Source organism: Mastomys coucha, unplaced genomic scaffold (genome assembly GCF_008632895.1).
Source record: "Mastomys coucha isolate ucsf_1 unplaced genomic scaffold, UCSF_Mcou_1 pScaffold20, whole genome shotgun sequence".
In the NCBI taxonomy this organism is placed as follows: Eukaryota; Metazoa; Chordata; class Mammalia; order Rodentia; family Muridae; genus Mastomys; species Mastomys coucha.
In genome coordinates, this window is record NW_022196903.1 from 9122100 (window position 1) to 9146063 (window position 23964).

At 36.7% G+C, this 23964-nt stretch overlaps 1 protein-coding gene across 2 annotated transcripts in view; it reads right to left on the reverse strand.

The window, feature by feature from the left end:
- The window catches only part of Vwde (von Willebrand factor D and EGF domains), a 62884-nt gene extending 39356 nt beyond the window's left edge, over positions 1 to 23528 (reverse strand). Inside the window, exons 1-9 of one of the 2 annotated variants that reach the window (XM_031380762.1) lie at positions 23350 to 23528; positions 19706 to 19937; positions 14748 to 14813; positions 12114 to 12367; positions 11275 to 11364; positions 8001 to 8145; positions 5206 to 5420; positions 4687 to 4760; positions 2460 to 2733 (exon numbers count right to left, since the gene is read on the reverse strand). In XM_031380762.1, coding sequence (XP_031236622.1) covers positions 2460 to 2733; positions 4687 to 4760; positions 5206 to 5420; positions 8001 to 8145; positions 11275 to 11364; positions 12114 to 12367; positions 14748 to 14813; positions 19706 to 19937; positions 23350 to 23370 — 1371 coding nt within the window. In that variant the 5' untranslated portion in view covers positions 23371 to 23528. Of the gene's footprint in view, positions 1 to 2459; positions 2734 to 4686; positions 5059 to 5205; positions 5421 to 8000; positions 8146 to 11274; positions 11365 to 12113; positions 12368 to 14747; positions 14814 to 19705; positions 19938 to 23349 lie in introns of those variants that run through there. The other variant, XM_031380763.1, reaches the window with a different exon arrangement.
- Between the last annotated feature and the right edge of the window lie 436 nt (positions 23529 to 23964).

Here is a 23964-nt window from a genome sequence, read left to right on the forward strand (position 1 = left end):
TGTAAGGTCAATGTTAACAAAGTCACATTCTGATAGTAGTAATGCAGTATAGAATTGCACTGCCATCATTAATTTACACCAATAAATATAACTCAAGAGGAATACAAGACCTTGAAGCTAATCACTATCCTTTTATTGCCAGCAGGCAAATATGATCAATAGCCAAATTATTTTATTTGCTTGGGAAAGTGGCAAAGAGCACAAGCAGAGATTATATTATCTTAATGGCCTATGCCATCTGACAATGAGCTCTGTCCCTGGTCTGGATAATGTCCTGAGGCCAACCATCTGGAAGTATAACTGAAAAAAAAAATGAATTTTCTTAAAAGCACCAAAGACACATCACCAGGGTTTGTTTTTCAGTTTAAATGTAATCCTTCTTGTCTCCTTATTTAAAACAAATGGCGTGTATTTATTATGGAAATTTCTTTTCATGTGTAAAAACCTTACATAACTATTCAGTAAGATAGTTATAATGATTCCAAAGCCTGCATTTTGTGAGTATCTCTGCCTACCAATGAACAAACGCCCACCTTCTCATTTTCTTGACCATGTCTTCTACCATGTGTCTAATTTTGTTTAGCTTTTTATTAAACTCCCCTGTGGTGACTTATAACTTCCCCCTTTCAGGGAGAGATGCAATGGACATCACTGGTGTTATTCACATCCTTAAGTACTTCATTAGAACAAACTTTCAGTAAAACTTTTGCAGAAGTGACTTATCAAGTCCTCCAGAAAGATTATATTTCCCATTATCTTCATTTTTGGCAATATTATAGGAAAGGTAGTATTCTTTATTTGATTACTGATGAGGTATTTCAATATTTCGTTGTTTATTTGTACATTTAGACACAGTTTTTAGTGTTACTCCTTTGTGAATTGTCTTTTTGTTCTTGCTTATTTAGTTAGTTTTGACAGAGTCTTGCTATGAAACTCAGGCTTGTCTTATGCTCACTATTCTCTTGCCTTGGCTTCAAAAGTGTTGGCATAAAATTCTAAAGTCTTGTGGCACAACAACTTGTGCCTTTTGATTCAGGTTTGTAGTTGTCTACTAACTCTATACATAACATAGGTAGATAGATAGATAGATAGATAGATAGATAGATAGATAGATAGATAGATAGATAGATAGATAGACAGATAGATCTATCTCAGATCTATACATTTTTATATTTATTGTTTTATATATGTAGCAAAGATTTTTCTAATTCATGATTCATATTTTGGTTCTGGATGACAGAATTCAGATAAATAATGTTTTGTTTGCACATTACTATTCAGTAGAAGTTATAAAACTATAACATATTGAAAATTCTTTATTTAAATTTTAATATATTTACCAAGAATTTACTTTTTGAAAGATGAAAAAGTTAACATGACTTTAAGTTCTAAATATTTTGCTTACTGATATGAAAGAGTATTTTGACCCCTGTTGTTGAATTGGGGAAGGCTGAGAGAAGCTGAGGAGAAGGGTGATCCTGTAGGAGGACCAGCAGTCTCAATTAATCTGGACCCCCGAGATCTCTCAAACACTGGACCACCAGATAGGCAGCATACACCAACTGATATGAGGCCCCCAACACACATACAGTAGAGGACTTCTAGGTCTGTGTTCATTCAGAGATGATGCACCTAACTCTCAAGAGACTGGACGCCCCAGGAAGTTTAGAGATCAGGTGGGGTGGTGGTGGGGACATCCACATGGAGGTAAGGGGGTGGGGAGGAGGTATGAGATATGGAACAGTCTGAGGGTGGCTCAGGGGTGGGGGGCAGGGAATAAAACATGGAGTATAAAAAAATAAATTAAATTAAAAAAAAGAAAAATAGTATACATTCTTAAATTGGGAAATATAGACAGCTTTCCAACCAGCCATGTTTGATAAATGGTATAATAAAGACTCTCCAAAAGTAAAAAAATAAATAAATAAAAAATAAAAAAAATAAAATAATTGTAAAATGTAATTTGGGACCCTTTGCCTGATTTTTAATCTTTTTCATGTATCTACCAGCTTCTTCCATTAGTAATAACAGACTGTAATTATTTTAAAACTGTTTAGCTATTCCTGAATATTGATTTTTAATTGTCATTTTACCTAATATACATCCACTAGACATTGTCAAATAGTTTCATGAATAATCTACAAAACTGTAATAGTAAATGTTTTAAAAGAACAATGTAGATGTCAGGGTATATTCCATTTTGAATAATAGGTTAAAATATAAGATTTTGTCCAATATCGAAAGGAATCTAAAGCGATTTTCTTTCTTTTTTACATGCTCATACATCTATATAATGTATTTTGATTATATTCATTCTTTACCTTCTAAGTGCTAATTTATTCAGCAAACTAATATCAAAACATAACAGTCCCTAATTTGTAAGGATGAATAGAAGTCCATCCAAAATTACGATAAGCAAATCTCCTTCTAATATTAAATTTTTACTTCTGTTCACATACCGTGATTTTTCTTCCTAAATAAGATTCGGTTATTCTGATATTGCTTGATGATGACTCTTGACTCTTTACAAGTAAATATGGCGGGGATTCATGTAACTGGCCACTGCACATATCAAAAGTCACGATGTCACTTTCTTCTTTTGCAACAAAGCCACAGTTACAAGACACAGGATAGTGAAGGCTCCCACAGTCCCGCTGACGTACATGGATTTCAAAATCACGCGACATACTCTTATAAAGCACAAACGTTCCAGTCTTGAAGTTGTCATATACTCTGGTATGAACAAAGGTCAACTACATTAACAATAAGGATAAAAATATTATAATGATATAACTGTAATATAAAGTTCTTTACTGTATGTATAAGCAGGCAATGAATATTGTTCTAAGAATAAGAAATTTGTATTTTCAGCACATTTATGGATCTGAAGATTGGTACATGTCTGTGAATGATTTGAAGTGGCCACAAATACCTTAATGCTTTCCCACATCTCTCTCTGTCTCTTTGTCCAGCGAGCAGGCTTCACTCTTAAAGGAGAATATACTTGCTGAGTACACAGGCACTTGGCTGTCTTCCCTTACAGAAAGCATTTTCCAACGTAGGTGTTACTTACTGGCTTTCAGTAACCAGACTATTTTAATAAAATTATGAATTCTATTTCCTTCTCTTATTTTCTGTCTGTTTTAATTTTCTTCCAACACTGTTTTATTTGTAGTATGACTATTTTTGTATGAATCGTGTGTCTGTATCTCTTCTCCTATCCAAAGCTCAGTACCAGGGCAAAGAAAGTTCTTGACTTCATTCAGTGCCTTACCCTCAGCACTTAGAACATGGCTTGTCACCCAGATATTTTACAAGTAATCTCACTGAAAGAAGACAGATTCAGTACATCACCATTACGCTTTCTTGCGGACTCCTCACTGAGAAACCATAATAGATTTCTGCATAACTGATTAGTCCTGACAACTTTTCAATACTCATCAAAATGTGTGAAGTGCTATTTATAGTGGAGGGTTCTACCATTATGTCAGTCAGGAATAATCTTACTGACAGCTATCACACTATGTTTAATATACCTGTCAGGTATCATGAAGAAGGTTTTTACTAGACAATGAGGAGTGTCTCTTCTTAAGGATGTCAGCATCACGAGGCCTCCAGAGCAGCATCCCTAAGCTTAACTGTTCCTATGTAGACAGTAAGCAGTATCATTTTGATACCTGTGATGCTTTGTATATGCTTGGCCCAGGGAGTGGCACTACTAGAAGGTGTGGTCCTGCTGGAGTAGGTGTGTCATTGTGGGCGTGGGCTTTAAGACCCTCATCCTGGCTGCCTGGAAGCCAGTATTCTGCTAGCAGCTTTCAGATGAAGATGTAGAACTCTCAGTTCCTCCTGCACCAGGCCTGCCTGGATGCTGCCATGTTCCTGCCTTTATGATAATGGACTGAACCTCTGAATTTGTAAGCCAGCCCCAATTAAATGTTGTCCTTATAAGAGTTGCCTTGGAGCTGGGCAGTGGTGGTATATGCCTTTAATCTTAGTACTTGGGAGGCAGAGGCAGGGGGATTTCTGAGTTCGAGGCCAGCCTGGTCTACAGAGTGACTTCCAGGACAGCCAGGGCTACACAGAGAAACCCTGTCTCAAAAAACCAAAAAAAAAAAAAAGTTGCCTTGGTCATGGTGTTTGTTCACAGCAGTAAAACCCTAACTAAGACAATATTTTTTTTCATTACTTTGAACATTTTACTTAAATTCCAGAAATAACTATAAGGGGTTTTATTGTAGAAAAATTTCAATTTTGAAAATTGGCATTCTTATCAATAATTAAAAGTAGTTAGTATTAAAGTAAATTTAATGATTCTGCTTGGTTATTTCACACAAGTCTCATAGATTATTTTGTAATTCTATAAAAATACAACACAGTAAATTCTCTCAGTGAAAATAAATGGCTTAATATCAAAAGCCACAAATAATCATATGTATCTGTAATAATCTTCAATACATCTTTGTTTAAATTATCTGAAAATTCAGGCCTACTAGTTGCTGTATTATTTACTAAGGACTGGAATCAGAGCAAAAATATTCTACACAAATACACTATCTAGAAGCAAACCAGTAAAAGTGTAAATCATTGAAAAGATAAATGATAAGAGTGTGACATTTAAAACAAAACATGCCAAAAACCAAATAAAACAAAAACCACCAAAAGAAGAAAAGATCAGGAAATTACCTGCCATCAAAGGTAATTATGTGTGGATCAGTAAATGAATAGCAGTAAGCAGATGGGACATCCTTGACTTTAATCTGCAGAAGAAAAATGTATTTAAATGTTAACATTGATTTTAACATTGGCTAGTAAATTATTTAGCAATTGAAATTAATATTCAATAAATTCTATTTTTATAGTTACTGGATATAGAATTGTTTAAAATAAAAAATTATTCAGTAAATTTAAGATTATTTATTTCTATAATGCATCTGTAATTATATATACACCAAGTGTAAAGAGGTGACTACAGAGACGAGAAGAGGTCATCAGGTCTTCTAGAGCAGAAGTTACAGGCAGTTGTTAGCTGCCTCAGATGGCACTAGGAACCAAACTTGAGTCCTCTGGAGGCGAGAAAATAAACTTAGCCTTTTAGCCATCCATCTCCTCAAATAATTTATAAATAAAAAAGTAATTGTTGGCACAAACGTATCTTTTAAATCTTATGGTTATTTATAAGGGTTCTTTTCCTTATTATTCCACCTGGATGCTGTCTGGAGTGTATCTGTCCCACAGGAAAACATCATTGACTATAGGTTCCACAGTGATGTCTGTAAGTCTGTCTCCATCCCGGGAAAAGTCTGTCACAGCAGTGTAGTACAATACAGCCTGGCTACATATTCCATCGGCACAAGAGTCCTGGTGAAGGTCCACATGGCAGGAAGACAATGCCAAATTCAACCCGAGGTATTCTTTACCTATTTAAGAAGAAAAATAAACATTTAAAAAATTTTTTTTCCAAGATACATACAAATCAAATGTAGTTACTTGATTAATATGAAACAGACTAAAATATTATTCTAAATATTTTTATTTAAAAATTACTGTAATATTTGTTTAAATTAAAATAAAGCTACTGAATCTACTTGATCTTTGTAGATAAATATTAATTTTTAATATATAAACTTAAAAACACTATTATTTTCAATAAAATTATAAATATATGTGCATGTAGATAAAATTCAAAAGCAATAAGTAACAGGTAGGAGAAGGTAATAAATACTGTAGTAGAAAATTTCATCAACCTAAGTGAGTACAGGCAATGAAGCATTTTGACATCTGATAAGGAAATGATGTGGGTCTCTTGAAGATGACCCTGATTAATAAACTTATTTTCCCTCATAAGAATCAGAATATATTCAGAACTTCAAAATGACCTTCTGCTTAAGTAACAAAGAAAAAAGAAATAATCTTGAGAGGAAACAGTAACAAAAAATGAAAACAGAACTTTAAAAAGTGGCATAGCTCATTTGCATAATCTCTGTTCTTCCCATAAATGATGGAACATGCTCCCAAATTGGGTATAAAGAAGCAAGTTTTCAAATTCAATTCAGGACCATAAAGCCTTCCTGAGACTCCAGAAGGAAGAAATTAATTCTAAAGACTGTCTTCTTTTCACCCACATGGATTTTACAGGTACAAAATTACAGTAGTTGTATAAAAGTATACTGTACTAGGTTTAAGATCCCAGGAAAAATGTTCTCTCTCTCTCTCTCTCTCTCTCTCTCTCTCTCTCTCTCTCTCTCTCTCTCTCTCTCTCTCTCTCAAGACAATGTTTCTCTAAAACTAAGTCAGTAGGCCAGGCTGTCCTTGAACTCAAAGATCCACGTGTCTTTGCCTCCCAAGTGCTGGGATTAAAGGTGTGTGTCACCACTGCCTGGCCTATAATTCCCTTTTTATTTTCCTAGAAATACATTTTTTCTCACACACATTAAAAAAAATAACAAAACATCCAAATTCCTTAGCTAGCTCCCTGAGGAGAGTGTGGAATCTGTCTGGCTCGGGTACAGTCTATGATTTCGTTTCCCAAGTTGTCAGTATGAAGGCTAAGGTTGTTCTTCTGGAGTCTGTACAACAGCTGCACAGCCTCTGGAAAAGCATGTAAACGTGTTCTCTGTCATTGTAGACACTCAGTAGAAGAGAAGGGATAGAATATCCAGAAGGAAATCAGAAAATTTTCTCTAGAAAGAGAGAGCAACTTTTAATTGATATATATATATGTATATATATATATATTCAATATATATTCAAGCTATAAGAGCATATTTATGCTGTTTTTTATTATTATATAAATAATTGCATTAACTAAAGAAACCTAGAGTGTGCAAGTATAATTGAAAGTATACTTCTAATTAAGAGAAATTTTTACTTAGCATAATTTAGACAGTTTCAGGAATATGTACCTCTGTGCTTCCCAGAAGTAGCTTGTACTGGAATTGTGTTAAATGTCTGAACTGTAAAAAAATTCACAAACCTGATGTACACAGGCCTCCAGAATTCTAAGTGCCCAGGTAGGTATCTTCTAAGCATATGTAATTGTCAAGTCTCTTAGCATGACACTTTTTATGTCTTTCGATTCACCTTTATTTTAATTTTAATTTTAATTTATTTATTTGTATACATCAGGCAGGAGACTAACTCGGGCTTGTTAATCTTTTCACTTCTCTGATTCAGTTAGGTGTTATAAAGCCATCAACACCTAGGCATCCTGTGTTTAAGGATCTACCGAACATGCTTTATTCTATCTAGAATGTATGCTATGCCAACAGAACTATCATCTCTCTTTACAGGTTCTATTTTAATCAGAAAATCTCTTGTTTTAGTCAGAGCAATTGGAAAACTGGGAAAGAACTCAAGCAACCCAGCCACAGCAATACACAATTTATTTCTTGGCTGTTCTATCTTGCTCTAGGGAGAGGATTCTCTCTCTCTATTACCTTAGCAGTGATCTATAAATGGTCATGTATCATGGTATCCATGGGATTAGTCATTTATATGAAGACTATTAAGACAAAATATCCCACGTGAAGCTTACATTGGGGAGAGAAGTGTGAAGAACTCATTATGAGACCCGTGTTTTATAAGCTTCAACTCTGAGCACATCACATAAGAGTATTTTCAGTGAAGGCAACTTGGAAAACTGTAAAGTTGTCCCCATCTCCCAAAACAAGGCAGAGAAGAAAAGGTAGGAGACAGAGGAGAAGGGGAGTGATCAACTAAGAAGAAGTAGAGGGAAAGGAAAGAGGGCAAATGGTGACACGAAGCAGATAGTTCACTAGTGTGTTTCAACCCAGAAAGAAAAAAATAAAAAACATGAATTGCTTTGCTGATCATCTGTTCAACCTTATATCAGATCATTAATATGATGCAACTATTGTTTGATGTAAGCAAGGAACATATTTTCTTATATGATTACATTACAGGGACTCTCTATAAAACAGAACGAGGATCAGTTATTGTCTGAAATGTAATAAACCAAAATGAACTTAGTATGTTACCTTGTTCAATGGTTTTCAGTTTTAATGAGATTTTGCATCCTTCATCGAGCTCACTAAACTCAGAGCAAACAATAGGAACTGTACTCTCTATCCTCAGCTGGTATTCCTTTCCATCTTCTGATATTGTGTCCAGTTCAGGTATCAACTAGCATGAGAAATACAGCATTTAAGTTCAAATAGAATGTATTTCTAGGAGTTAATTTTGAAGACATGATTTTTTTTTGTTAACCCTGCAGACTATCTTTTGCTTAGTGAGCCATTAACAACTTAACCATTCCATTTTATTTAAGTAAACAAGGCCAATTAACTTCAAACCAGTAATATACATATATATATATATATATATATATATATATATGTTGTGTATATATATATACTACAAGCTACTTCTGGGAAGCACAGAGGTACATATATACATATGTGTATATATATATATATATATATATATATATATATATATATATATGTCATATTGCAGTAGCATCCAGAGAGTTTCAGCACCAGCCCCACTCTGAGATTAGGCTCATTAGTTTCCCTAAAATAGGTTGGAGAAGCATGTGACCAAGCTGCTTCATTGGTTCTGGAGAATGAAGGACGAGAGATTGTGCCTTTTCCTCATTTGTTTGCTGATGCTTATTGACACAACCAGAGGAGAATCTGGTGATTTTCAAGGGCAATATATTGTCACTGAAATATAGAGACAAAATGTGGAGCAGGGACTGAAGGAAAGGCCATCCAGAGACTGCCCCACCTGAGGATCTATCCCATATACAGCCACCAAACCCAGATGCTATTGTGGATGCTGAGAAGTGCTTGCTAATGGAAATTTAATATGGCTGTCTCCTAAGAGGCTCTGCTAGAGCCTGACAAATACAGAGGTGGATGCCTTGCAGCCAACCATTGGACTGAGCACGGGGGTCCCCAGTCAAGAGGTTGGAGAAGGGACCGAAGATGCTGAGGGGTTTACAGCCCCATGGACTGGACCACCAACCAAAGAATACACATGGAAGGACCCATGGCGCAGGCCACATATATGGCAGAGGATGGCCTTGTTGGACATCAGTGGGAGGAGTGGCCCTTGGGTCTGATGGGGTTTGATACTCTAACGTAGGTGAATGCCAGAACAGGAAGACAGAGTGGGTGGATGGATGAGTGGGTGAGTGGGTGGGTGGGTAAGTACCCTCACAAAGGGGATGGAGATGGAATAGGAGGTTTCTGAAGGGGAGACCTGGAAAGAGGAAAACATTTGAAATGTAAATAAAGAAAATGTCCAATAAAAATAAACCAAATATACGTTTGTTTAATACATAAGCTAAAATATCATCACCCTGGCTACTCCACCCTTCAGCTTGTTTCCAACCATCTGCCTTCTAAGTTAGACTTCCTGGCATGTACTGCTACAGCCTGAGTCCACTTCAGTCCGCCAGGCAGTCATATGTGGAAGCAGAGATCTTTTATTGGTTTTCCCACATCCTCAAGTCTTAACTGTTTCTCAGAAGACTTGCTTCTTCTTTTTTAATTGAATTTTTTATTTATATACTTTATAATCCTGCTCACTGTCCCCCCTCTTGGTAACCACATCCCCCAATCCTTCCCCCATCTCCCTTCAGCTTCTCCTGTGAGTGGTTGGGGCTCCCCCTAGTTATCCTTACCACCCCCCCCCATCTCCCAACTCCACTCCCAAGTACTTCAAGTCTCTGTGAGACTAGGCATTTTCTCTCCCACTGAGGCCAGACAAGGCAGCCCAGCTAGAAGAACATGTCCCACAGACAGGCAACAGCTTTTGCCAACAGCCCACATTCCAATTGTTAGGAACCCATATGAAGACCGAGTTGCACATCTATTACTTATGTGAGGGGAGACCTAGGTCCAACCCATGTATGTGCTTTGGTTGGTGGTTCAGACTCCGAGAGCCCCAAGGGTCCAGGTTAGTTGACTCTGTTGGTTTTCCTGTGGAGTTCCTATCCCCATCAGGGCCCACAATCCTTCCTCCTCTTTTTCTATCAGAGTCCCCAAGCTCTGTCCACTGTTTGGCTGTGTATGTCTGGATCTATGGCTGGGCCATAAGAGGCTGAGCCTCTGAGAATTGCTTCTTAGTGGGATTGCTCTGTTAGTCTAATAAGAAACCGTGGCTGACCACTGACATTGTTTAGCTGTGTACCTACCAATTCACATGCAAAGGTCACTGTGTTCCCAGGGTCAGAGCTCTCCTTACTATCCCACTGCTAGAACGTCTGACAATGTAATTCAGTCTTCTTTACCTGGGATCTGTCCATGCGTGCATGGACATTAGCTAGACAATGGTTTTTATCCTGTCCCTAAATCCCGTCCTCACAACTTACCAATCTCCCATATTGTCTTTGAACCAGAAATGAACTCCATGCAATCGTATTTCATTAGTGAACCCCACCCCCTTCCCGCCCTCTGTGTTGCTCTCCAGCTTCTGCCTTTCCATACCACCCAGTGCTATGATTTCCTAACACTCTGCTTACCTGTGGGAAGAACTCATGGCTCTCTAGATCCATTGTGACCAGCAGTAACCAAAAGAATTATGTTGTTTAGTTAGCGCAATCATGGCAATCCATAAAGCCCAGAACTCTGAGTCCTAAATTTCAGCTTAAGTTCCAGGTGCTATCCCTTCGTCTGAAACTTCTCTTCAAACATTTACAATAACCAAATAGCGGCATTCTGATAATGCCTAATAGAATATCTAGTAGAATGACTTATGAAAATAGAGCCTTCGACATATTCTAATTTGAGCTTTAGTCCCTCCTTCCCATAAGTCCATGAAATTGATGGCTTGGCTCACAAAGCTTTACTTTATCATGTTGTACAATTTTACATTCAGTAGAAGATATACTTTGAATTTATGTCTTTCCTGACACTGGCAATATTCTGCAGCATCCTTTCTCATGATGCTAGGTAGTGGTAGCCATCTACATCTCCCAGGAAGGAATGTGTCACAAAGAATAAACATCTAATATTCCACAGTGTTCTTATTGCTATGCTATGATGCAGTAAATACAACTTTGATGTGCACCGTTTTTCAGTTTATGATGAGTTTGCTGGGACACAGTACCATCAAAAGAGAAGGAGCACCCCAAATTCCCATGCGTCTTCCAGCTTTGTTGTACATAAGAATTATTCAGGTTGTTCTCCAAAAATGCAAATTATTTAGTCTAGACTTTCTGATTCAGTCTATGATGAGGCCCAGAATCTATCATGGTCAAACTATAGAAAATAACCTTTCTAGTTCATACTCAATGCTACAGACCTTAATTCCAACAAAAAATTCCTGACTTTCCACAGCTATACTTTGCACATCTGGTTTCTCCAAGTAAAAGATGGCAGCACTGCAGAAAATCTGTGAATACAGGTAAGAAAGAATCATTGGTAATGACATTATAAAGAAACATGCAAATTATCTATTAATCTTTAGTGTAATTGTTAGTAAATTATAAAATTAAGGACCAAGGGGTTAAAGAGATGGCCAGCAGTTAAGAGCACTTGCTGCTCTTGCAGAAGATTCAGGTTCCATTTTTTTATCACCCAAATGGTGGTTCAGAGCTACCTATAATTCCAGATTTGGGGATCCAATACCCTTTCTGAACTTCATGGACATCCAACACATACATGATAAATGCATTCACAGGTAAAACACTCACCCATAAGATAAAATACATTTAAAAAATTGAACAGTTTACATACTAGCCTAAATATTTGAGAAAAATTCTATCATAAATTATTAGTTATTTGAACCTCAATATAAAGAATAGTACAGTTTTATTATATATAATATATATTACTAGAATATATCTAGATATAGATATAGATATGGATATGGATTAGATAGAATATGGATATGGCTATAGAATAGATATAGATATAGATATAGATATAGATATGGATATAGATATAGATAGAGGTATAGGTATAGATATAGATATAGATGTTACTAGAATTAGCACAATTGCCAAGCAGAAAAAATGAAAAACCAAGACACTACTGCTTTATTATATGTTGAGGACAAAAGCCGCTTTCAGTGTTTGACTTGAAATCCATTTTTGAATATAAATATATTCATGAAAAAAATGCAAGCTTTTTTGTACATACCTTGTCTCCAAGTCTGAGATTTATGCCATCAAGCTCTAAAAGCGAGAATGCCTGAAGAGTGCTCTCCTGTCTCAGCTCTTCTTTGATTTCTTGGGAAGAAAGCCTAGACCAGGCTATCAGAAATCCCACTGAGTTGTTTGTGGGGGAAACATCAAAAGTACACATACAATACACCTGGGAGCCCACCGGTTCTACCATGACCTTGGGCCTGCCAGGAGGAGGAGGAGGAGAAGGAGGCAGTGCCATTAGCTGGCCTAGAAGGAGAAAGCACAGTCGCTAAATCAGTCTTCTTGAAGAAAGAAAAATAAAGAATCTTAGAAAAAAAGGACCCACAGACTATCAATCCTGGACTTACTTTAAGAAGACAGGGAAGCAATTTGAAAAAAAAAAAAAAAAGATTATTTTCTAGGAGGCAACAAAGGGAAACACTCCAGTTTAAAGCATGCTGAATACTGATTGGCATTAGAGTAACAGATCAGGCTTCCGTAAGTCATGTAGAACCTTTGCAAAGCCTGGATTGTGAAACAAATAGAGATTCACATTCCTCAAGCAATCATTCGTTCTAAAATATAGAACAGACGAAATTTAGTCACTAGCCTTTGTCATTTCTTGTTGTAAAGATAACGATTTACCATAGCATCAACTCAAATATGTATTTTGGAATATGCTTTTAACCCTAATCATCGGAATGTTGGGTTGACAGAGCAGCTCATGTGCCGTGGTTATGCTGTCAGTGAACTGCACTCGGTGCTTGGCAGCTGTCTTATTCTGCTCATTTTTTTTTTTTTTTGGAGGCTACAGATATGCCTGAAGTTTCTTCTAGAACCTGTATCAAGAGTTTACAGTTTGTTTGTTTGTTTGTTTTTTAATTCCAGGCATTTGTTAAGTTAAATCTAGAGATCTATGCAGACTGTTTTGTTTTAGAAATAGAAAAAAAATTTGACTGATAGAATTTAACAAGGTGCTTTCCTGTATTCTGAAATGTATGTAATCGTTTTATTACATACATTATTATTTTGTGACAATCACAAAGTTAACTGGAAAATTCTGAAAAACCTTAAGACTTTTTTTTTTTAATAAAGAAACATACTTTCAGCTTATTTAAAGGATCATTTTGTTAGACACCATATCCCAGGGAGTACTTCAAATGGATTATTTTACAATTAACATAATAACAACAAACATGTTAAAGTCTCTGGAGAAAGGGTCTTGTAACATAGCTCATGCTGGTCTCAAACTCTTGATCTTTCTGCACCAGTCTCCTAGATGCTGAGATTAACATATGCCCAGCTACAAATATCCTAGTAATTCTTTTTTGTTTGTTTGTTTTTTGTTTTTTGGTTTTTTTTTTCAGGACAGGGTTTCTCTTTGTAGCCCCGGCTGTCCTGGAACTCACTCTGTAGACCAGGCTGGCCTCGAACTCGGAAATCTGCCTGCCTCTGCCTCCCAAGTGCTAGGATTAAAGGCGTGCGCCACCACCGCCCGGCTCTATCCTAGTAATTCTTAAGTCAAGTGACCATAGTCATAGTGAGTTTTTGCTCAAGTTTCTTTGATTTGTATAGCTTTATATATCTTAGATTCTAAATAGTTACACAAATATTTTAAATAATCACAATTTGCTGAAGTAAGTAAATAAGTAAGTAATTAAGTTTGCCTATTGCTTTCTGTGGTGCTCAATTTGAACCCAGGGCTTGACACAGGACAGACAAGCTTTGTCCTACAGTGTACACCCCAAGTACCAATTGAAATGTGTTATTTATTCAAGAAGAATAATAGACTTTTTCTTTAATACAGATCCCTAATTAAGAAAATCCATTTCTAGTACACATAATAGACCAATAACCATATCGTGTACTTATTGTTACATTGTTTAAGGAATATTGTTTTATTATTTATAATATAATTTAAAATATTAAAGAAACAATAAAAATTATTCATTTTCACAGGCTCTAGTGAAGCTGAGAATTTGAGATAGCGTAATGGTTTGATACCAGACATACTGGGAAAGGTGCCTGCAAAATCAACCTGCAACTGGAAGAGTGTGGAGAAGTAACTTAGATCTGTTATCATCCATAGTAACTGAATGAAACCTCGACCTCCTAATTTTCAAGAACTGTATTTGTTTATAGACACAATGAAATGACTAGTGTTTGCTTGTATTGAGGGACGGCCATCCTATGAACACAAAAACTTGCAATAATCTTCCAACTACGATCAAAGATATATACCACTGTGCCTGAATTATTTATAGTTTTAAAACATTTCTCCATATTATTAAAAATGTTGTATTAACTATTGTGCTTCACACTTGCTTAAACAGTTCTAGAAGGAAGATCTTTGAAAGTAAGACAATAGGTACAAATACATGTAAAGTGTTATGAAAATTAAGTTCAATCATCAGTTTTCTTGCGAATGATTCTACCAATATTTACAGTTTTTCTTTAAACAAAACAAAATTGTACTTCTACCAACCTCATGAATATATTATACACACATTTCAAAAATTACTGTTATTGTTGATTTTTATCAGACTGGTGATTCCTGCATAACTCAACAGTTAAAGCCACAGAACAAAATTATTCACAAAGGTCACTATCATATAACTATGTCATATAAAAACAATGTCATACACACCAACACAGCCATCTTCAATTTCTGTTTCTCCAGGGCCACATGTGTGTAACTTCACATCAGAAATAGCTGTAAAGGTTAAAATTTGTATTTTTATTTAAATGACCATAAATGTGTAAATTTACATGTATCTAAGAACTGGTCTTGGGAAAGTACATTTTAACATAAGCTTAGGACTTAGTTCTCTCTGGGATTTTGTTTTTTATAAGAAATTTCCCCTTCTAAAGATACAGTCAAACAAAGATGACCAATGGTCCGGGACTATATTTTGAAGTACTTGTAGTTTTCATACCTTCTTTGGGGTCTTCATTATTAAATATCAGAATGCATTGATAATTCCAAATGTTTGGGCTGCAAGAGTGTAAAGTGATACTGTCACTTTGAAGGACAATTTGGCATTTTCGTATGACACCAAAACATTCTTACCATAATGCTACCACTTTTCTTCTGAATAAAAAATTATATTTATAACTGTTCATTTTATAGAGATTTTATGCAGACAGTAATTTTCGTCTCTTGGCATAGAAGATTTTTGTGACTAGGTCATAATATTTTTGTTCTCAATATAGAGTTTCACTAATTAGCCCAGGCTGGCTGGGAACTTGCTATGTAACCCAAACTGACCTCAAATTCATAAACTTCATTTCACCTTAGCTTCCCAAATACTAAGTTTTCACCTTAAAGCTTCCAAAATTTTTGGACTAATATCTTTCTCTTGTGTGTCTGACTTTGGTTGTTTTGAGTTACACTGGCTTCACAGAGACTTAGCTCTGACTCTCAGGACTAGAGATTTCTTTTCATTTATCCACAAGATTTTGCATAAATTTGTTATTATTTCCACTTAAATGTTTGTAACATTCCCACTTAAAATGGTCTGGTTCCTGGGTGATCCTTTTTGAAATAGTACTGAACTAGAAAAATACCTTCTTGAATACAAATGGAACCATTGCTTTTAAGTGATTGTGGCTGGATGCATATTTTAAGTAACTTAAAATATGAACTTAGTTCATCTAAGATGTCAAAGTAATAATAGAATTGTTCCTAGTTATACCTTTGTTCTCATATTATCTGTGAAATCTTTTTTTCTGGGTCCTTTACCTTTACTTTTACTTCCCTTTTTTTCTTTTATTGAAAATGGATTTTTCTTACACAATATATCCTGATTATAGTTTCCCCTGTCTCTGCTTCTCCCAGTTCTACCCCACTCCAGATCCACTCCCTTTCTGTCGCTCAGTAGAAAGGGACAGCCTTCCAAGAGCTAACTAAACATTACAAAGTAAAATATGGTAAAATGAAGCAAAAAGTTGGACAGAGTCAGAGACCCACTCATACTCCCAATTAGGAGTCTCATAAAAACACTCAACTGAACGCTATAATATATTTACAGAGGACCTGGTGTAGAGCCATGTAGACCCTGTATTTGTTGTTTCAGTCTCTGTGGGCTCATATGTTCCTTGTTTCAGTTGTAACCCTAATTCTCTCTCTCTCTCTCTCTCTCTCTCTCTCTCTCTCTCTCTCTCTCTCTCTCTCTCTCTCTCTCTCTCTCTCTCTTACTTTCCCTTCCTCCCCAAGCCTTTTTCCATTTGTGTGTTCCTAGAGAATGAACCTTTTAGCATGCTAAGCGTTCATTCTACCACCTGCTCTACACAGCTGGTCCCAATGTGGTCTTTTTAAACCATAGTTATGGGTAAAGAATTATAGCTTTCATTAAACTACTCAAAGAACTATATTTTGATTGATTAAACTGTCATTTATGTGAACATTTTATTGACTTCTATTCTGTTCATTTCCTCACCTTATTGTTCTGATTCTCCTTTATATTTCTTGTAGTCTCTAAATTTGTGAGTTGAGATACTTAATTTGTAAATTTTTATTTTATTGAATAAAGGTTCTATCAACATTAATTTTAATTAGCTTCATTTTAAAAATATCTCATTTTCCTGATTTGGGATCAGGATGATGTGTATTTTGGTAAATATTGTAGATCCACTTACAAAGAAGGTTTATTCCCTTGTATGGAGTTGCCTTTAACATTATTTAGATCAAATTGTTTGACAGAGTTGCTCTAGTCCTCTTTGCTTCTGCTGGTTTTATTTTATTACTCAAAGTGGTTGGTGATGTGCAGTCTAATTGGAAGCCTGTCTGTTTTTTCTTGAATATAAGACCTACCAGTTTTGCATCACACAGTGTACATTGATCTGGTTCTAGTTCAGTCCCTTGGATTGCTATATCCTGTTATTGAACTGGTATTTTATCATAAGGAAAAAAAAACCTTGTTTTTCCTGTCTTAATAGTCTTTACCCTCTACTTTCTCCAATCGTATTCTTGCCTCTCTCAACATTTTAATTGGTGTTACGTACTTAGAATTGTTATCCTGTGTCCCCTTGAACTCACATTTTTTTTGTATGTCACTTGAGTTTCCCAAAGTGTTTTGCCAGCAGCTATAGCACCCCTTTCAACCTAAATTCATGAAACAGTAGAGAGCTTCCTGAAGATGGCACTACTGCCGTACCCTAGAAGCCTTCCTGTGTTCTCCCTTGCTCATGGGCACCCAACATTTCTGCTGTGCTGCCACTCTAAGCACACACCCTGAGGGTATGCTGCCTGCTGTTCTATTAGCTGATCCTGACCCACTTGCTCTGACTATGGTCTATGCACCCCCCAGCTCTTCGTGCCAATGCCATCTGATCTGAAGAGGCTTTCTCTATGGGCTCCAGATTGTGAACAACATCCTTCTCTTGCCTGCAGCATACTCTTCCATAACAACTTTTAATCTTTCCATTAATATGGTTAATTGCAATTAGTGAATGCATAAATGCCTTGTGGAATAATGGAAGTCCTTAAACTTATTGTCTAACCCATACTAAGGACAGGCTTTATTGGTTAGAAGATAAATATTACTCCAACAATATAAACAAATAAAATAATGTATGCATATTTTGTCTGAGAATTGCCTCTAAGCTCAGTGCTCCTTTTGCTTTGCCATTAGTACAAGGCATTCCTACCCCTTCTCTGTAAGCCTACTCATGCCTCACTTTGGAACAAATGCAACAGTCTACAGAAATCTTTATCTAGAAATAATACCTTTAGCATATAGTCCTCTGATTGCATTATCAATCTACTTGAAAACTCCTTAAGACTTTATAGAATGGCTCTTATTCTATCTAAGTTCTTAAATGCACTGAAGATCCCACAGCTGGTACCACTGGTTTTCTGAACTCCTCTTCTGGTATGTCTTCTTACTTTGTTCCCATCATATTTTCTCATGTCTGCCTAATTCTCCTCATCCAGAAATCTATTCAGACTCATCAGCTGTTCAGAGATTTCCAGAACTAACTTTTAAAGACAACATCTTCATGCTAGTCTGGGCCTCTTGTAATGCCTGGCTTTCTTTAATTAATAAGGCATTAATTTCAAAACAATTTGTTTCTGTTTTTCTATAAATTAGCTTAAAATAATTTTAAATTCACACACATTCACAAATATTACACAAAACATCCCCATGTACACCTCAGAGTCATTTTCAAAAATGTTGGCATATTATAAGGCCAAGATGTATTTGTCAAAATTAGGAAGCTGATCTTCCTCATCAGGACAACCTTAGACAAAAAACAAATACAATTTCTCCCACTGATGACCCCTTCTGTCCCAATATCCATTCCAGGAAATCACATCATTCAAAACGTTTTTCTTCACTCTACAGGACAGTTTCTTATTCTTTTCTGGGGTTTCCTGGTTCTTGTTTCTCCTGAAATTTATTATTCTCATCTGTTCTCTAGAGGATTTCTTAATCTGTGTTAATACAGACTTTTTCATGAGTAAGCTAAGAAACTGGCCTCCGGAGAAAATTAACACATCCAGTCCCTTATTGCAAGCTTGCAGAAGCTCATGTTGCCTTCTGGTTCCATCTTCAGGTATGATCAAACAGAGCATCGGGAAGCCTTTCTAGGAAATCACTGTTGTGTTTTCATTTCCATACACTATTGTTTGCAAGCTAGTTGTGTCCATATAAATCAAATTAAATAAAATAAAGGGATTTATCCAGGTGGCACAGAACCTACAAACATGATTTGATATTGTTTTGTTTCTTTTTTCTAGCTTTACAGTTTTTGTAGTACTGGAAGCCAAAGCTATGTAGTTGCTAGACAAGCACTCCAACATGCAGGTACATTACAAATACAATCTCAAACTCTTCTCTAGGGAAACTCTGCATATGGAGTGCATAGATACTTGTACTCTTCCTTGTGAGCTACATCTACCTTATTTATTACTTATTTGGGGTATTATTCTATGGGAGAGATCATACTTATCTTGATTCTTACAGAAGCCAAACCACGACTTCAAGTAATTCTTGACTCTGTATAAACACTCAGTAAACTGCTAATGAACAATAAGATAATACAGAAGTCCAAATTTTAGCCAGGCAGTGGTGGTGCACGCCTTTATTCCCGTCACTTAGAAGGCAGAGGCAGGCGGATTTCTGAGTTTGAGGCCAGCCTGGTCTACAGAGTGAGTTCCAGGACAGCTAGAGCTACACAGAGAAACCCTGTCTCAAAAAATCAAAATAAATAAATAAATAAAATAAAAACAAAAACAAACAAACAAAAACAAACCAGAAGACCAAATTTTCATGCATTTGCTTGCTATTTGTCACGTTTGTCATATCTTAATTAGAAAGGAAAAGGGCAAGAAGAAACGAGGTTTCTTAAGCAGCTTAGGAGCTTGTGCTGGAAATCTGATTTGATACCTTTACAGCGACGAGTTTTTTTGAGCATTTTAAGAGATTAATACATATTCTAAACAAACCTGGCCAATTTAAGCCAGAAAGTTGGTTTTAATTTATCAGTATAGATAGGCCAAGTCTCCTGCTCACATTAGTTCATGACAGCCTACTCAGGCTACAAGTGCACTTAAGCACATCTCTCCAGTCGGCAGCTCACAGTGTTATGGATGGTCCCTACCTTCAGCGCAGTAGCCCATACATCCCTGAGTAGGTTGCAGTAAGTACACGAAAAAGTCTCCGCAGTTTCTCACAGACACGGGAATCTGAAAGAGGCAGCAGTTTTCTTCAGCGCTAAACAGAAACTGCCACGTGGCACAGGCAGTCAGTTTCCTGATCTCGCCAGGAAGAGGCAGGGTTTCCGAATCACTCAGAGACAGCCAGATGGGGACCTGAGTTCCACAGCGGTTCATCTTTCATGTCAGAGAAAAGAAAAGTTGAAAAATCATTTAATTTCATACAAATAGGAAACGATTTACATTTTTTTCTGAATAATCTTCAAAATAGTAAATTGTTAATTAGTTTACAAATAAAATAACTTGGGGCTTGAGTTATGGCTCAGCAGTTAAAAAGCACTTGCTGGTCTCCTAGAATACTGGGATTTGGATTCCAGCATCCTTATAGTGGCTCATAACTATTCATAACTCCAGATTCAGGGATCCAACACCCTCTTCTGACTTCTGTGGAACCAGGCATACATGTGGTGTAGTGCATACATGCAGGAAAATCATACACGTAAATACATATTTAAAAAACAAACAACTTATATGTCTACTGCATAAAAAAGTAAATTTAAGGAACATTTAAATTAATATAATATTAATTAGTGCTAATATAACCTGTTCAATATAAATATTTTTATTTTATATTTGCATTGTAAGTGAGAAATTCACCTTCAGATAATTTACTAAGTTAGCCAACATATCAGAAAACAAAGCAAGTTAAGCTAAAAGTGTATTAATATGTAGCACAGATACTAACTGATCATGAGAATTTTTTCACAACTGCTGGAGATAACGTATATTTGATATTAATTCAGAGTCAAGATGAAACAAAACCACAAGAGAAGAAAGGTGTTATTTATAATCTGATATAGAAAAGTCATTTAGCAACTTGAAAAAATGGAGTTAAAACATATTTGAAGCCTGCTATCAACATTCTTTCTAGGTAGAAAAATGTTACTCAATGGCCAATTAAGCTATAATAAAAGACAAACTTTTGAGAATAGTTAAAAGACTCATAACTTTGGACAAGATACCTGTACTAGCCACCAGCAACTATGCAAACAGATCTCTGGAAGAGAGGCGGGGACCAATCTGGCCCAGCCTGAACCACAAAGCAGTTAGCCCACTTGGGTGGAGTTCCTGAGATAAACAAAGCCCTTTTTGTTCTGCCACTTCTCTACCTCTTTCAAAGTTCCTGCTAGGAGCCATGCCCTACTGAGCAGCATCTACCTCTGGACTGAACAAGAAGATGCTAATTAGGCCACAAGATCCTGGCTTACTGTAGGATGGGTTTCCTTGCCTATATATTTCTCAGATTCAGAAATACACATTGGACCTTGATCAGAAACCATGGCTTGGTCTCATTTTTTCTCTTGACCGTCTGATTCCCTTAATTTCCCAGGCCCCTGTCTCTCTTCCAGAGACCCAGTTCACATAGCTGCTGGTGGCTACTACAGGTACCCCTCATTCTCTGGTACTGAACAGACAGCAGTGCATGCTTAAAGAACTCAGCTAAAGCATAAATGTAAATGCAGTATCTAGGCAGGAGTAACCAATAACTGGGTTATAGTCATTAATCGTGTTATCTCTACATTTAAAAGCAAAAGAAAATTATTAGGAAAAGTTGATAGATACAATTAACTAATAACCATAAAATATAGAATAAATAAGAATTAAGAAATAGAGAATAATAATTTAGAATAATAAATAAATAAATAAATAAATAATAAAGAATAATTAAGAAATAAAGAAAAAATAAAGAGTAAATAAGGGAGACCCTCACTCAAGTCTCAGGATGACATGACCACCCAATAACTCATGAGAGACCGATCTTGCTGCAAGTGCAAGAGGTTTATTTGGGATGGGGTGGTACCGGGGTCGATCTCATGACCTTGCAGGCCAGAGGAGTTCGACCCCAACACAAGAAGTTAGGGATATTTAAAGGGAAAAACCACAAACTAGGGGGGTGAGGGGGTTACCAAGGAAACATAACAAAAAAAAAAAACACTGGAAAATTTCAGAGGGACCCAACCCAAGGTAATCAGTCAGTTAGGGAGGAGAACATATTCCTTCTAGGAATGTAATCTTCATCTATTGGTCGGCAGGGTAGAGAGCCAGGAGGGGCAGGTATCAGGAACCAGAGCCCTGAGGCTCTGAGTTAGCCAGGTTCCTGGAACTGGCCAGTCTACATTCCTGGCTGGCTACAGTGGCCCTCCATGTCCTTTTAGGTAAAGGTTATACACCATATATTTCTACTGATACTGTAAGGAGAAATTAAAGCTTTAAACCTGTGCTGACTAGGAAGAAAAGTTATGGGCCTAAGAATCCATCACAAACTGGCCACATAGGCCTGGGAAAGAGCAAACAAGTTGTTAGATATCATAAGAGCTGGCAGGTCAAGAAGACATAAAACTATAAACATAGAGGAAAACATGTCTAGGCAAACGAGGACATGTCCAAGGCCCAGACCTGCAAAGACGTGCCTGGCAGACACTAAGTAATGGACCATCTGGCCCTCTCAGATATGGTTTAAGGTCAGATGCTCTGTTGACTCAGATTAACACCAACCTTAGGAATTTTCCACTCTGTTCTGCACGTAATAGTTAATACTTGAACTAGCCAATCATGTATGACCACACTGATCCCTTTGTTCCCTCATACCTTTTTCCTATAAAAAACCCCTAACTTTCAAGCCTCGTGGTCGGCTCCATTATCTCCTGCATGAGATAACTGTGGTGCCGAACCAGGGCATCCTGGAAATTAAAATATACCTCTTGTAATTACATCAAGATGTGGTCTCTCTCGTGATTCCTTGGGTGTACGTCCTCCCGAGATTTGAGTGGGGGGTCTCCCCCAGGGGTCTTTCAATACATTTCTATTAAATGCTCTTATTTTAAAATTCTAAAATTCTCCAGCCTTTCAGAAGTAGTTATTTTTAGTATGCTGTTATTTATTGTTACATGTCTGGCTTTCTGACCAGATAGTCTAGCCTCACTGGAGAGGGCATGATTCAGTACTAAATCCTGTTTCAAACACTAAGTGGAAAACAATTTAAAAAAAGCATCCAATATTAATCTTCCCACTCCTCCCTCCCCACCAACTTTCTCTCATACAGACACATGCCATCATATATACTGTGTGAAAGATGATTTAAAATTTCACTGGCAGTATGAGTTGTCTTTACTTAAGAAATAGGTGATGGATTTGTGGGTTTTGAGTTGAGAAAGGAAATGTCAGGTAGCAACTGAATAGCACTGAAGCAAAATTTCAAAATAATTCCTTAATGGCAGTTTTCTTGTAGTTATATACCTGGACGTATGTTTAAAATTTGGCTCTTTGGCCAGCTAATGGGTTAACTGGGAGACTTAAGCATAGGAATATATATGTCCTGCATAATTTGATGGGGAATGATTTCTATTACATTGTATTCCACAGCTGTGGAAATTATCTAAGATATTATGGTTTAAAACATTTGTGGAGTAAATGGAGTGTAACATTCCTATCATTAGTTATTATCATAAAAGTAGGCATTACAGAAATATTTCAAATTAAATTAATCTAATTAAAATGAATATAACACTTCAGTAAGAAAAAAAAGTACCTCAACACATTTGGTTGGCATCTCAGCAGGTCTGTCAAAGATGAGAAACCGATACCACCCAGGGGTGAGAGAATGGTCGCAGATCAGGTTTTGAGCAGCTGAATGCTGGAGATATACTGAGTCAAAGTGGATGCTTCTGTAAGGACTCTGAAGAAACTGGTGGCCCCCAGGAGAGCACTCCTGAGCTAGACAGAAAGATAAGAATTTTTGTGCCGTGTGTTCTGTTCACCAGCATAGTTAAGACTATGCCTAATATTTTATTCTTCCTCGCTGCCACGCACACTTTGCATGACAGCAGTATTTGAGTCGTAAACTTCAAGGAAAGTCAGTCTCCTGCCTCCGCATTGTCGCCTGGCACCCCAAACTCAGAGGTAGCCCAGATATGTCCTCATACTTGTGTGCTAGGGGCCCACCAAGATATCATTTCTTAACAGCTAGAAAAAAGAAAATTCGGACATTGCTCTCTGACCTTCACCAACGTTCCAACCTCCTAGTCAAACCCTGGCTTGGAATGTTAAGCCATTCTAACTAATTGCCTCCAGCATTTTGGGTAGGGCATTAAAGTTTACAGAAAGAGACAGCATAGAGCATTGAGCAGCAGACAGTCTGCATTCA